The sequence below is a fragment of the Hevea brasiliensis genome, chromosome 16, assembly GCF_030052815.1.
Source record: "Hevea brasiliensis isolate MT/VB/25A 57/8 chromosome 16, ASM3005281v1, whole genome shotgun sequence".
NCBI lineage: Eukaryota > Viridiplantae > Streptophyta > Magnoliopsida > Malpighiales > Euphorbiaceae > Hevea > Hevea brasiliensis.
In genome coordinates, this window is record NC_079508.1 from 60,016,232 (window position 1) to 60,032,471 (window position 16,240).

Here is a 16,240-nt window from a genome sequence, read left to right on the forward strand (position 1 = left end):
AAAAGGAAATTTGGAGCACTCACACACCCTGTAGTATCAATCATAACATATGGGAGCTGATCCCCTATACAGCTCTCTTAAATCCAACCTGGTGCCAGCGAATTACTCAAGCTCGGACTTCCACTTAATAACCAAATCGAGCGTCCCAGAATTACTCAAGCCGTGACTACCCCTCGAAGGATCGGGTCCCAATTACTCAAGCGTGATCGCCTGGCCCTATCCATAGTCCACACCACATCACACGCACGCCAACGCACGACACCGCTCCAAATTACCACAACAACATTCATGGCACATTATGATTATGAATGCAACATAATTTGTGCCTAGAGTTTAACTACATAAATAAATGAATAAAAATAATGAATGTGCATGATGAACATATAATAATATAGAAATTACAATTAAAATTAATATTTAAATCACAAACTTGACGACAAATTCTTGTGGCGGTGGGTGGAGGAAGAAGGTCATTCCGCTCACGACAATTACATTACATCTATTTAATAAATTTGACTCAATACAAACAAAGAAAAGATCAAAGTCGTCCTAAGTCGTGCAGAAAATCCGGAGTCTCCCCTGTACCTAGGACCTACCCAACTGCAAAAGGGCTAAAAACGCACTTCTATATTCACAATCCATATATCAACAGTTCAATCATATCACACAGCCCCTCCTGGGCCCATCAAATCAATCACCCATCACAATACGCAAAATTTCAATTTAATCCTTATTATTGATCATTTTTGCAAAAACTGCTCAAATAAGCTCTAAAAATTATAAAACTCTGCCCCGCGGTCCTTAGAAATATTACTAAGCTATTGCAAAAAGAATCGTAATTTTCTAAGCTACCACGAATATTTTATGGATTTTCAATCCTATTTAAGCACTAGAAAATTACGAAAAAGAAAGGTTCGGGTTTACCTTTGCCGATTCCGACTTCGGGAACGCGCTCGGGATGCCTGACAATGGTGGGGTAGCCAAAACCTCGATCCAATTCGGAGACTTTTCCGTAGTGGTAGTGCATCGGCGGTAAATTCACAGATCCTACAACCGCGAATTGAGGATACCTACACGAAGCCCAATAATAATATATAAAAAATCAGGGGTGTTACACATATTTGGTAATCAATTATAAAATAGAATAATAATTTAAATTATGAAAATTAAGGTAATAATAATAATAAAAAAGATGCTTAGAAAAATAATTAAAAAAATAAATATTTAATATAAATATAATAGCTACTAATTATAAAGAAATTAATTTCTTTGTAATAAGAGCCATGTGGTAGCGCCACTAATAAGTGTCACATAATATATAATTTATATATATATGATTGAAAAATTAATCATCATTTGTAATAATTAGAAAATAAAATAATTATTTAAATTATAAAAATTAAAAATAAAAATAGTAATAATATAAATACTTAAAAGAATAATAAAAATTTAAATATTTAACATTAAAGATAATAACTACTAATTATAAATAATTAATCTTTATATAATAAGTATCACTTGACAATTTAAGAAAAAAATCCTTCATATATATATATATATATATATATATAAAATTGATTTTCTATCGTTTGGGGGAGGTGACAGGGCATTGAAGTTAGGGTATTCATAAATTGGTTGTAATTAAATAATTGGATTAAATTAATAAAATTTAATAATTTTGATAAGGATAAGTTTGATTTAATTTTTATTAATAATTATAAAATTTTTCAAATTTCAGTGTTATTAATTTAGTTATTTTTAATTTAATATAAAAATGAACCTAAATAACTAAATTTTTATTAGTTAATATATTAATTACAATTTTACTAATATATTATTTAAAGTTATTGATTTATAATTTTAGAATAACATTTAACTTTTAATTATTCATATATTAATATTAAATTATATTTTTTCTATGAATCAAAAAGAATTATAAGACGTTTTATTCATATTTTATTAATTAATTAATAATATAAAATATATATCATAATTTTTTATATTAGTTCAATTACAACTGATAGTCAAAAGAATATTTTAAGTTTCGATTAGTTTTAATTCTCCCTAATTTTGGTTTGATTTATTTAATTTGTATACTTTTAATATTATTTTTATTTATATTATTTTATTAAAAATTAAATAATTTATATTACTAAATTATTTTTTAAACTAATAAATTTTAATTTTTAAATACGTATTAAATAAAGACATATTAATAAATTAATATATAAATTTTTATTTAAAAAAAGAGTGGTCTATAATTTATAATAGATGGAAAAAGGGCGGATGAAATATATATAATCAATTTAATTATAATTTTAATTTATTATAATCATGTAGACAACATACTAAATTAGATAACTATAACATGTGTTCATCATCTATAGATTAATTAATTAATAATTTTTTAATTAAATTTAAATAAGTTTTTAATTCATAAATTTAAATAAGCTTTTTTTTATGCAAAATTGAATAATTAAATTATACGAAGTCCAAGTGATAATAATATTCGTTAATCAAGTGTTAAAATTGTGTTGGAAGCTGAAGTATTCAGCTGCAAATGGTAAAATTGATTTTGTCCTGTTTATTCTAATTTGGTTATAATTTTACGTACGTAATTATTTTGATTATTGAATATGAGTAATTACTTTAAATTGTATGCCAGTAATTGTATTGTACTCATCATCGCATTTACGAAAATTGCAGATGAGGTGTTTGTTAAAAGTTGTAAATGAAAAATGTATAAATATTAAGAATTTGAAATTTTTAATAACCAAAGATAAAGATGAAATCAGTACAATAATCAACAGGTCAGCAAAATTAACAATATGGAAAGTTATCTTCCCGCCATATAGATATTGACAGATACAGCTCACCAGGATCAGACGTGATTCTATTTTTGGCGTTCTGCCACAAGAAAGCCTTCACGATAAGACCACGATATTTTATAAATATTATCAATTTATCGATTCAGACCGCTCATTCATTCATTCACTTCCAAACAGAGAGAGGAGAAAAACTATGGGCAAGGAAAACGATAGCGTTCCATCGTCGGCGCAAGGCTTCAAGCTCGTAGGATTTTCCAACTTCGTCAGAGCAAATCCTCGATCCGATCTTTTCAAGGTCAAGCGCTTTCACCACGTGGAGTTCTGGTGCACTGATGCTACCAATACGGCTTGTCGCTTCTCCTGGGGACTTGGAATGCCTTTCGTAGCTAAATCCGATCTTTCCACTGGCAACGTCACCCATGCTTCCTATCTACTTCGCTCCGGCGACCTCAACTTCCTTTTTACTGCTCCCTACTCTCCTACTATTGCTTCCATGGAGAACTTTTCGCACACTGCCACCGCATCTATCCCAACCTTCAGGCATGAAGCGTGCCGGAATTTCTCAGCTAAGCACGGACTTGGTGTTCGAGCCATCGCCATAGAAGTTGAGGACGCAGAAATCGCGTTCAACACTAGCGTCGCGCGCGGCGCCTTACCCATGGGCGGACCAATAACGCTCGATAATCGTGCTGTTGTTGCGGAAGTTCATTTATATGGGGATGTAGTTTTGCGATATATTAGTTACAAGAACTCAAACCCTAACCTTAATGATTCTAGTCCCGATAGTTGGTTTCTGCCAAAATTTGAATCAGTAGATGAGGCTTCATCGTTTCCTTTGGATTACGGGATTCGGCGATTGGACCATGCGGTTGGAAACGTGCCGGAATTAGCTCCAGCGGTCTCTTACGTCAAGGAGTTCACCGGTTTCCATGAGTTTGCGGAGTTCACGGCGGAGGATGTGGGGACTAGTGAGAGCGGATTGAACTCGTTGGTTTTGGCGAATAATGAAGAGACAGTTTTGCTGCCGCTGAATGAGCCGGTGTTTGGCACCAAGAGGAAAAGCCAAATACAAACATACTTGGAGCACAATGAAGGAGCTGGTCTGCAGCATTTGGCGCTTGTGAGTGAAGATATATTGAAGACCTTAAGGGAAATGCGGCGGAGAAGCGGCGTTGGAGGATTTGACTTTATGCCGTCTCCGCCGCCAACATATTATCGGAATTTGAAGAAACGGGTAGGGGATGTTTTGACTGATGAGCAGATCAAGGAGTGTGAGGAGTTGGGAATTTTGGTGGATAGGGATGATCAGGGGACCTTGCTCCAGATTTTCACTAAGCCTGTTGGCGATAGGTAACCATGGGCTAATTTCTTCAGTTCCTTGTTTGATTAAACTTATATTTCTTGCTATGATGAGATTATTGAATGCATCAAATTCTCCCCTTAGATTCTCTGTCACTCTCTCTCTAATTTATTCATCTCCAACTGGATTGAACTTGTAACCTCAAACCCCTATAAACAACTCTAGTGTCAGTAAGTCAAAGTTTCATTGGTTATACTTTCTACTTGTACATCCTGCATTTCTCAAATTAACCTACATGTGAATGGGATTCTTGCCAGAATTGTATCTAAATGTGTCTGCATTTTTTGCTGCTGCTTTTATTTTTGTTTTACGTAATAGAATTAGAATGATGATAGAGTTTGGTTTTCCATATGTTTGAATGTGACTCTGAAACTCGTGGAAACGAGAGAGTAAAAGGGTGGTATATGTATCAATTTGGTTGTTGAATTTCTCTAGTCATTTTAAGATACTGCATTCAAAACAGCTGTAGAAAATGCTTGTGTTTTCTGCAAATGCATTCAGAAAACTCTTTAACTGTGTAAATTTCTTGTATTTTCTGCAAATGAGTGAAGGGAAAAGTATGTACTTGTGTAATTTAATCTGACTTTATTCTATTTGTATAATCAAAACGACTTGGGAACTTGTTGTTTTGTAGCAAAATAGCAACACCATACATGTGTCTTCGGTGACCGGGCGTACATAAGAATTTTGCATAGTTTGCTGACAATGTTCAACATGTTTTTCTTGACATGGACGTTTTTCTTAGTCTCCTCAGGAAGATATCTTTGGCTGGGATAATATATGTTTAGCATTGTTGGGATGAATTGGTGGTTTTACTCTTTTATCATTTTGGCAGGCCAACCATCTTTATAGAGATAATTCAAAGGGTAGGCTGCATGATAAAGGATGAGACGGGGAAAGAATACCAGAAAGGCGGATGCGGAGGTTTTGGGAAGGGAAACTTTTCAGAGCTATTCAAGTCTATTGAGGAATACGAGAAGACACTTGAAGCCAAACGAAATGCAGAAGCCGCTACGGCATGAATATGAACTTGGAATGCCATCAACCATTACCATGTCACTGAAATAGTGTAGTCGTGCTATTTAAATAACAGTGAAACTGAAAAGATAGAATAAGATGATGGGAAACTTTGTGGTTGTTGGCTGTGTATAACTTAATAAGATTAGAAGCTACTTGTTTGTTGCCTGTGTAAACTCACTAATTGATGAAAATAATTTAGCTAATGATAATATATTGTTGAAGGTGCAAGTGAACTATTTATCCACTTGAAGATTGAGCGTTGGCCTCTTGTGAATTGTAAAAGTTCGCTCGAGTTCATTCATTATAATTAAGGAGCCAACCTCTTTAAATCTCATTTAGAAAATATGTGAAGCTTGAGCTAGGTAAAGTTCTAACTCATCCAGGCTGTGAGTGTGAGCTGCATTTTTGTAGGTTACTGAGCTACTTCGTAATTTGTATATAACTTCATTAATAACAGTGTTCAAAATTTGCTCCAAAAAAACAGCGTTTTTAAAATCTGATCGGAGGTTGAATTGGTCCTTTTACCTATTTTTGCTTTGACCAATGCGATAAAAAAAAAATTAAATATAAAATATTAAGGTAAAATTTTTTAGAGCGAAAAATTTTTTTAGGCAAGAGCCGAGATGCGAAGGGAAGGCGGATAGAGGATAAAAGCGACGTCCTTCATAAAAACAGAATGTGAGTTTTGAGAGAGAGTGAGGGAGCGAGAGTGGGCATGGCTAAGGGATTGAACAGAGGTAAGGGAATAGCATTTGTTGGAATTGACAAGTATCGGTGGCTGGATTGGTCGTGGAAGATTGAAGAAGGGAGAAAGCAAATTGGGTAATGGAAAGAGGCTTTTATTCAGCGGTGACAGAGGGGTGGATGGTCTTAGGCTGTTAAAGATTTTTATTTTTTCACAAAAATCAGTGTTGGGATCATGGGTGGTAATGGTACCTACAGTAGCAGGTTTCGATGCTTTTGTTGCCATTGATATCTAGAAAAGAGAGAAAATTAAGCTATGCAGCGACAGTAAGACAAAAGAATAGGTAAACACACAGACGGGAGAGGGTGAAAAAATAGATGGGAGGGTTTATTTTTTTATTTTTTTATTTTCCATGTCTATTAGAAAAAAATTTAAAAGTTTACATGTGACATTATTAAAATTAAAAATAAAAACTAATTTTCTTTTTTCTTTAAAAAAAACAAAAAACTAAAGTTCTAAACATTCTTTGGACTTCTGCCAAGTGGTAAAATCTACATAACTTCCCATCACATGCTTTCGATGTCTAATATCGTGAAACCAAAACAGCCCAAAGCATTGCGTTGGTAATTTTAATTGAGATTGGTTGCCAAACAAGCTTAGTTTACACCATTTAGAAGAAACATCTTGAAGCCATGCACACGCTGAAGCTCTCATGTCCCATATGGAATGCCTTTATAGCACATAATCCTATCTATTTTGCATAAATTTGAAATTTTGAAAAAAAAAGAGAAGAAAAAGTGCTTACAAAATCAGCCTCCCATAATGTTGCATTGGAAAATTGTAATATGTTGTAATTTAAGGAATTTTTTTTTAATGTAAGTACACGAAAAACGCCACGTTCTCTCCATTCTAAACATGCACAAATTACCATCTATCACAGTGAATGATGAAATTTATATTCAATGTTACAATCCAAAGCAAAATATCTTCATGCAATAGAAGATTATGAAAGGCCATTTACAAACGTGCATGTGCACTAGAGAGAGAGTACCAGAGTAAACACCAGTTGAGATATTCCTCAGTTTCTGCTTTGCTAATGCCTCTTTGTTAATGTCTTTTTCAGTCCCTTGATAATCTTCCAAAACCACATTAAATTCATCACAGACAGCACTACCGGCACTGTTAGAACCAAAAGTTTCCCAAAGTTGTGTATTTGCTTGATCTGTTGGATGACAATATAGAACCATGCCAAAACTAGTTAACAAAAAAGAGAATTCAAATTCCATCAGAAGCTATTCTCAAAAGAAAAAAAATTCCATCAGAGCCCTATTTAGTAGAATCATTTGATTTTTTAAGGGTAATAGTTGTTACTACAGAGAGATGTGAATTATACTAGAAGGATTAGATCTTTAGAAGTAAAGCAAGCACTTAAGAGAATGAAAGTGAATAAAGCCTGTAGACCCAATGGAATACCAATCGAAGTGTGAAAGTGTTTGGGAGATATGGGAGTAGCATGATTAACTAAATTGTTTAATAAGATTTTAAACTCAAAGAAAATGTCTGATGAATGGAGGAGTATTTTAGCATCTATTTTTAAAAATAAGAGAGACATACAGAGTTGCTCAAACTATAGGGAAATTAAACTAATGAGCCATACTATAAAATTGTGGGAGAGAGTTGTGGAACATCGACTATATCATGACACTTCTATCTCTCCCAATCAATTTGGCTTCATGCCCAGTCGTTCAACTATGGAAGCGATTTCTCATTAGAAGCTTGATGGAGAAATATGGAGATGTGAAGAAAGATCTACACATAGTTTTTATCGATTTTGAGAAGACTTATGATAGTGTTTCAAGAGATATCTTATAGAGAGTGTTAGAACAAAAGCGGGCATTTATTAAGTACATACAAGTATTGAAAGATATGTATGAATAAGCAACTACTATTGTGCGCACAGTGAAAGGGGACACAAGAGATTTTCCTATCTCAGTTGGATTACACCAACGTTCAGCTATAAGCCCTTACCTTTTTACGTTAGTTCTAGATGAATTGACAAAACATATATAAGAGAATATTCCTTGGTGCATGATGTTTGAGGATGATATAATTCTGATAGATGAGATGCAAAAATGAGTCAATAGAAAACTAGAGCTTTGGAGAAATACTCTAGAGTCAAAGGGCTTTAAGTTAAGTAGAACGAAGACAAAATACATGCATTGCAAGTTAAGTGAAGGCCAAACTGGCGATAGGGAATAAGTCAGTTTGGATGGAGTGGTATTGCCCCAAAAGTAATCACTTTAAATATCTCGGCTCAATCCTTCAAGTAAATGGGGGATGTGAAGAGGATGTTAGTCATAGGATTAAAGCCGGATGGTTGAAGTGGAAACGTCCCACGGAAGTTTTATGTGATCGCAAAATTCCCAATAAGTTGAAAGTAAAATTTTACCGTACAATCATACGACCGGCAATATTAAATAGTAGTGAGTGTTGGGCAATGAAGGAGTCGTATGTGTTTAAAATAAGAGTTGCGTAGATTAGAATGTTAAGGTGGATGAGTGACCATATTAGACTAGATAAAATCCACAATGAGAGTATTAGAGAAAAGATAAGAGTGGTGCCAATTGAGGATAAGTTGAGAGAAGGGAGATTGAGATGGTTTGGTCGTGTGAAGCGTAGACATACGGAGGCTCTAGTTAGACAAGTAGAACACATTGAATTAGAGTATGGAAAGAAAAAAATGGGTAGACCTAAACTGACTTGAATGAGAATAGTACAATATGACCTAGAAGCATTACACATTTCTGAGGATTTAACTCAAAATCGTTTAGAGTGGAGAAAGAGAATTCATATAGCCGACCCCAATAAATCTTTAGGATAAAGACTTAGTTAAGTTGAGTTGAATAATTGTTAATGCAGCATTTCTACTTGCAATAGATTATCAATGCTCATATCAAAAATACTTAAGCCTTCTTGTTTTTTCTGTATTCTTTTTTTACTTTATCTTATCAGTTCTCTGTTGGGTTTATGGAAGCACATAGCAATTTCTGATCCCATAGCATAAAAGATAAACTAAAATATTCCCATAAAGATGTTCCTTTCAGAACTCACAACAGGAGGCTCATTAATCGTTTGCAATTAAATTAAAGAACTTTAGATTTAAACTTTTAGATGGTTATTACTTCTATTTCCCATTTCACATCACACTGCATAGTTCATCCTATGCTAATGATTTACTAGTGTAGGTGTTACCTGATCATAGTGCAAGTAGACATGGTAAAAGAAGTATATAAAAAGGAGTATCCTGGCAACCTGCAAACAATTTTAAACTACCATAAGATGAATATTATTATTGGTGAATATCAAATGCAAACCACGGATTTGTAAAGGGCAAAATTTCAATCTACAATCTAACTGTTCTTTAAAACATATTTAATGCATCTAAGTTATTTTTTATGCTATGAGACACAAATAAGGTAATCACAACTCTAATTTGTAGTAAGCAACAAATAACTGTGATATGTATTACTTCTGAACTAAAGGTTGATTGTTGCATTGTAATTATAAGATCGTTATAATTTCTTGCATCGGAGATTATTTGAATAATATTATACACATAAATTCATACATGTAGGTTGAAAAAGTCAACTAGTAGACAGCATATTTATGGAATTCATATGAAAAATATCATGAAATATTAAGTGCAATGTGCATGACAAATTTTTAGTTGGAATTAAAGTACCCTTCACTTACCAGCCAAGCCAAGAATATTACTACTCCATTTATGAGATATGCTCTAGACCTCTTCATTCCAGCTGTGTCCAGATACCTTCACAAAACCAAGCTGACAATCAGAAATCAATGAAATAAAATTAAAAGAAATAAATCATTCAATAGACTGACATACTACCATCTCAGATTGATCGCAGGCGTAGTTGTCTCTGAGATCAGAACCATGTAGATGTAAAGCTGCCCCTCCCCAATCAACATAGCATATGCCACAGCAATCATGGAAATAAGATGATGAATCACCTGACATATTAATGAGACAATCATGACTCAGGGCCAAGTTAAGGCCAAACAACCATCCGTCATCCCACAAGGAAAAAGAAAATGATAATGGAAAAAAATGTGGGAGAAAATCCCTAAAAGTGGGTGATAATTACAATTTACCCTCTAGTTTGTTCAAGGTAATTTATTTTTATCAAATTTTGCCATTTCCTCAACAATCTATTCAAGTTTATAAAATTATGAGGACCAAAGTGTGTAATAATATACACTGAACTCCATAGGCCACTTCAGGCATTTTAGGTTTTTTTTTTTATTTTTTTTTAAAGGGAGGCGGTTGGGCGTGCTGCAATTTTCTGTAAAGGAAACTGGAAAATTTTAGAGCTGATATGTCACTAGTTTGTTCTTTCACAAAATAAATTTTGAAAAGAGCTTGGAGATAAATTTCTAGGCTTAATATTCTTCAACAAAAAAGAGGGGGAAAAGGAAGGCAACTGAGAGAAAACTTACGTATTCCATCCCACCTAGAAAAGGATAAAACCAGATGATCATTCCAAGGTCAACAATGAAGTAACCAACAGAAACCTATCAAAGTTAAATCAAAGAAAGATGAATAAATCTTCAATAATAAAGATTACAAGAACCCTAGTGTAAAATTCATGCAGTAGAAAACTCTAGTTTTAAAACGGTAACACGAAAGGGCACATATTTTATTAATGTGCGTTTCAGCATTTCTGTCCTCATTCTCACTTGAAATAATACAAGGCAAACTCTTCACATTATCTTACCCAATAAAAAAAAAAATCCATAATTACAAAATCAAAATTATTGAGAGAGAGAGTGAAAGAGAGCAAGAAAAGGACTTTTGACATGTTTGAGCTATAAAGGTCCCCATCCATCTCATTCTTCCACTAAATCATATTAATTAGGTAAAACAAGGGGAGAAAGAGAGAAACTCAATTGACTAGAATAAGATCTTATAAAATTGTCCAATGCACAATTAACACTGGACTCAGATAGCATGTGGTCCTTACAAAAAATTTCTTCACAGTTCATGACCATCTATCAGATGGCTAGAAAGGAGATTCAATTCAGAAACCTAGGTTTCAAGCTGTTAATCGTACATCAATGGATCAACGGAGTATTTTGCTCAAAGGAAAAGTTCCCTTAGTAGAGATGTCTTTTGTGCTTGAAAATTTTAATAATTGTAGTGCAATCTACCAATTTGGAACCATCAGGAATGAATTAGAGTTACTAATTCTATAGGACAAGAATCATTCAGTCTATCAGGACTTAACCTAGCTATTTTCTTAGACTTTTGACTAACAAAATTATGAGAATTTAAATTTTGATAAGAGAGTTGTTTGGTGTGATCAGACTTTTTCTTTTCCAACTCTTTTTTCTATTACTACTGCTACAGTGTACTGGATACTCTTTCCACACCCCCAACAATCATAATTTCCTCTCTGTTACCTTTTTCTCACTCTAATCAGCTCCCAAACTTATTCTCCTGTTAAAAAAACATAAACCCTAATTCCCAGTTACTTTTCCTATTCTCTGATCACTAAAAAAGCACTCTGATATGTCAATTTCCAAAATACTGTCCAGAAATTCCTATAGCCTTATCCTATGATTCTAGACTAAGAACTGTCAAATTTTTCTTTAAACGCTCTTTCAATCCAATCCTTATTCAGAATACAATATATGAATCCCTATTATTTTTTAATTCTCAACACTAAATCCTCAATTCTATCAAACCCTAAATCTCCACAAATGCATACAAAGGTACATCTCAAATCTATTCTATGTCAAATGCATTGTTAAATACAGCATTAATTTAAGTAAGATACTTTCAAGTTTAAAATCCTTCCCCCCCGCCTGTCCCTTCCTTCCTATTTCAAAAATGATAATAATAATAAACCTCAGTAGGGTAAACCTAAAACAATTTTGAATGCGTCCTACAATTCTGGTTTAACAAGAGGTCCATGTTTCAGTCCAACAATATTAAGCAACATTTTTGTTGGTCCTTCCTCAGCTTTTGAACCACCTTCCTCCTAATGTATATCACTTTCACCAATGCACACAATTTGGCTTGACAGAGCATGGGCAGATCCACACAGTAATCCCACCAGCAAACTTATTGACACTCCAAAACAGCACCCCGAGTTTCCATCTTTTTACTTTCTAAGGATTTAACCCAAAATCGTTTAGAGTGCAGAAAGCGAATCCATATAGCCGACCCCAAATTTTTGGGATAAAGGCTTAGTTGAGTTGAGTTGAGTTGAGTTGAGTTTAGTACAGAACCAACTAGATGTGACGATGAAATAGACAACAATCAAGCTTACAAGCAATCAGTCAATTGTATATCTTATCATATGCAACATTTGTGCCTCAAAAGCTAGAAGGTCCTGTTTTAATAAGCATCAAAGCTAACTAAAGAATAGGAAAATACAGTCCAAAATTAATAAGAAAATTAATTGTAGTAATATAGTATAATTTCCTTAATTTTTAATATCTCTAAGGATAAGTATTACAAAAAATCTTTGATTGGTGGTCTATTGTTTGGCTAAGCGAAATAAAAGTTCAACCTAGATGGTAGAATATAGATACCAAACCAAAAGTCCAGGATCCATGATAGGAAACTCATCCTTAGTAATCTCTGCAGAAGCTCAATTATGATGGTCAGAATAGAGATTCCAACTCCTAAGTCAGACCTTACCGAAGAAACAAATAGAAGTAAAAAAGAAAAAGAAAAAGAAGAGGATGAACAAATAGATATAAAGCATCTTACCCCTAACGCAAATGCAGACAGTGAAGAACTTCGAAATATTATAAGACCAGGACGATAGTCAGAGTACAGATCTGAGCAGAATACTAAGTACAAAGATATAACCGTGATGAAAATGGCATGAAATGTGGATATTGCCCTGCATTTGATAATTAAAACAATAATTAAAAAATATATATATGAAAGAGAATTCACAGCAGAAAGGGAGCAGGATGTTGGACTAGTTGAAAATATTTATTACCGGTTATTCCACTCAATACGTTGCATTTTTGTAAGGTTGGAATAGCTCTTGAAGTAAACAAGACTGGACAATTGCGTAAGATCATAAACCTGACAGACGAAGAACAACAAGGGAAAGCACAAGGAATTAAAGAAGGATGAAAGCACATGCATACCTATTCAAGAGTACAGTTACTTTTACTGCAGAAAAGGATTAAAAAAATGACAACATTACCATCTTGCAAGCACAAATGCCAACAATAACAGAAGTGTATAGGATAGAAGAACCAGCTAGCAAATATTCCTTCAGCAGCAGCTCTGCCTGATCTTGGTAGGATTTTATTGCCATGGTAGTTTATTGAGAACCACAACTAAAACATAATCCTTTGTGAATAGGTCTAACCAAAGGCTCTCTTTGCCACCTGATTTTTTGTATCTATTGTCCTGGACGTCCCTCTTTTTTATCTTCCGTGGATAGGGCTCCTTAAACCACATAACAGCAATCAGAAATATTTTATGAAAAGCAGTAAATATGCAAATTTAGGCTATGGTGGAAATTTTACTGTAGAATAACCTATAGAAACTTTATACTTCTAGAGTACAGTCCTGTCCACATACTAGGATACAGCCCTGAGACCAAATTGAAGAGCATATTTGGAAATTTATATGACAGCCTCTTAAAGTCAAAGAACCTCTTAAAAAAAGCACCATCGACTGAGGAAGCAGCACAATCAATTGTAAACTTAAATGTGAGCTCTCTTATTAATTTATACCTGATAGGACATTCACTAAATAAACTAATCTATAAATAAAGGTCAGATGATAGTTCCTGATATCATTTTAGCAAAGAACCAAATCCACAATTAGCACGAGTGAGCAATGAGAAAGAACCGAAACAATAAGATGGCTTATTTATTCTTTTAATTAATTCTGTGTTTCAATAAACCAGTAGGTAGTTAGAATCTATGCTAAAACACCAACATATTCTTAATATCATGTTATAAAAAAAGAACATGTAAAGTTAGAGACCCAAGGTTAGTACCCAACGTCTTACATAAAATGCTTGTCATCTTACATTAAAGGCAATCCATGCAAAACTGCTAATGCAATTTTTACTCAAAGACAGACTTTCCATACTTCAAGGTTACACAATCCCCAAACTACATTGGATGGAGCTCAGAAAAGAATTGGGTCATAACCCCACCCACCCCAAAAGAGAAAGAGATATCTTGTACCATGCCCACTTATTGTTGCAGCAATTTGTTTCATTAAGAATATCATTCTTAATCAGTAAACAATGAAAATACTATTGCAGTCCTAATTTCATTCGCCACCACTTTCAAAAGGAGGGCAAAATAAAGTAGCTGTGGAAGTGCACTAGTGATTGTTGTAATTTAATCTACTTTTGGATGTGTACTGTAGGCCCAATATAAATATAATGCAAGCCATTATTGAGCAAACATTTAAGTCAAACTCAACCCATAGTCTTCCTTCTAGTATTGTTAAATTCACTTCCCTCTCCCTCATTCATATCAAAAGTCAGGACCAGTTAAGATAATTCCTCTGGCCTACATATTAATGACATTTTGCCAACCTACCCATCCATGAAGGTAAAACCTTACATTGATTGCACCAATTTGTGCAAGTTATTTTGAGACTTCCAGGGTTAATTACACAAAAGTCTCAAAGGAAATAAAAATGATACAAATAAATTAGTTAAAGGGATACAGTTATTGCATTGACCTGTGGGAAAATCAGCAAAGACTTTTTTCTCCCTCTCTTCCTACTTCAACAAATAAGTACCTCAAAAGAAAAGGCATATATAGCTATGCGCATAGGCTGGTGGGAGTCTTTGTTAACTAAGAAAAACCACATCAAGCCATAGCTGCAAAGATTGAACAAGGTAAACATAATTTGGCATTAAATAGATTTAGAGTTGCCAACCCATAAATAGCACTAGTGCCAAATTTAGAGCAGAGAAAAAGTTGAGAGGGTTCCATCCAATTGATTTCTGATAACGAAAAACCTATATAGTGGAAGTACAAAACCAAATAACAAATTAATTATTCTTTTTATTTAACTTTCCATCGGCAGATTTCCTTTCAAATAAACATTCGCGCTCAATAAACAAGTTGAACGAAAATTCATCCAGTTCAAACAAAAATAACACAGAAACAATCAAATTCTAAACAAAGGAAAACGGAAAACAAAACAAACAGTGCATGCATACGCTTATCTGAAACAACAGTAATAAAACAAAACAAATAAAAAAAAACTCAAAATTAAATAAATGTATAGAAAAACGCAACAAGAACAACAGGCGAGGAAGAAAAAGAAGAAGAAGAAGAAGAAGAAGAAGAAGATGTGCTGAATAATAAAGCGAACGAGACAGAAACAGTAATGATTAATGATTATGCTCTTCTCATGTATTGAGAGAAGAGAATCAAGAAATTCAGAGAGAGGAGAAAGACGATGAAGAACGAAACTTTCAGGCTTGGAAAATTTACCTGAACCGGAAAAAGTCGCCGGAAGATGGGGAAAATCTGACAATAACAAAACGGCGATTTTGTATGTATTTATGTACGCTGCGAAATGAATAGAACTTTTTTTTATGGAATTTAATGTGCTCCGTTCCAAGTGCGATCGCATGTAGGAATTTATATAAAGAGAGACAAAGGATGCGTTTGTTTTGGAGAACCGATTAGCCAAGGAATAGACCATGCCCGATGCTTCCTTTGACACCTTACGAAACACATGATTCCCTCGCGCGACTTCAGGCAAAGTTTTATTGATTAACCAAACGATTCTCTGGTCTTTAACGCGTTTAATAATTACTATTGAATTAAATATTTAATATTACAAATTATTTATTTATTATTTTAATCATATATTTCAACATAAATATTTATTTTAAAAGTTATTTAAAATTAAATTTATATTAATTGTATACTTTTCTTTTTCTTTTTCTTTTATTTTTAATGAATGAGACTACCACTTTTATGATTTTGATTGTTCAACCATTAGATTGCCACACGTGTTATGTGATGGCTGTGTTTTTCCTTTTTTAAGGAAAAAAATGGAAATAAAATAAAAAAATAACTAATAGGAAAACGGCAATTTCCATATATTGAAAAAAAAAATTATATATATATATTAGTAATATTTAATAATATGATATTATGAGGTATGGTTTTTAGCATTTTGATGTCAAATCGATCTTATTATTATATATAGTGTGACATTGATATAATATTAATTACATGAGTAATGTAGTGACCATTCACCAATTAATAAAATATTGTTAATAAAAATATGATAAGAAAATAAAATAG

At 33.4% G+C, this 16,240-nt stretch overlaps 2 protein-coding genes across 3 annotated transcripts; one reads left to right on the forward strand and one right to left on the reverse strand.

Moving 5' to 3' along the window:
• The first annotated feature begins 2,943 nt into the window (after window positions 1-2,943).
• Window positions 2,944-5,441, forward strand: LOC110663468 (4-hydroxyphenylpyruvate dioxygenase). Its single transcript, XM_021822776.2, has 2 exons — window positions 2,944-4,178; window positions 5,024-5,441. The coding sequence occupies exons 1-2, from the start codon at window positions 3,022-3,024 to the stop codon at window positions 5,208-5,210; spliced, it is 1,344 nt and encodes a 447-aa protein (XP_021678468.2). The 5' UTR covers window positions 2,944-3,021; the 3' UTR covers window positions 5,211-5,441.
• Window positions 5,442-6,739: 1,298 nt separating this feature from the next.
• On the reverse strand, window positions 6,740-15,706 carry LOC110663469 (uncharacterized). Of its 2 annotated transcripts, XM_058138710.1 has the most exons (10): window positions 15,416-15,706; window positions 14,652-14,793; window positions 13,144-13,391; window positions 12,931-13,019; window positions 12,693-12,828; window positions 10,412-10,486; window positions 9,804-9,925; window positions 9,647-9,722; window positions 9,146-9,205; window positions 6,740-7,115 (listed from the first exon to the last, which is right to left on the reverse strand). In XM_058138710.1, the coding sequence occupies exons 3-10, from the start codon at window positions 13,255-13,257 to the stop codon at window positions 6,987-6,989; spliced, it is 801 nt and encodes a 266-aa protein (XP_057994693.1). In that variant the 5' UTR covers window positions 13,258-13,391; window positions 14,652-14,793; window positions 15,416-15,706; the 3' UTR covers window positions 6,740-6,986. The 2 variants fall into 2 exon arrangements, with proteins under 2 accessions (XP_057994693.1, XP_057994694.1); XM_058138711.1 differs by lacking the exon at window positions 14,652-14,793 and having other exon boundaries at window positions 15,416-15,692.
• Between the last annotated feature and the right edge of the window lie 534 nt (window positions 15,707-16,240).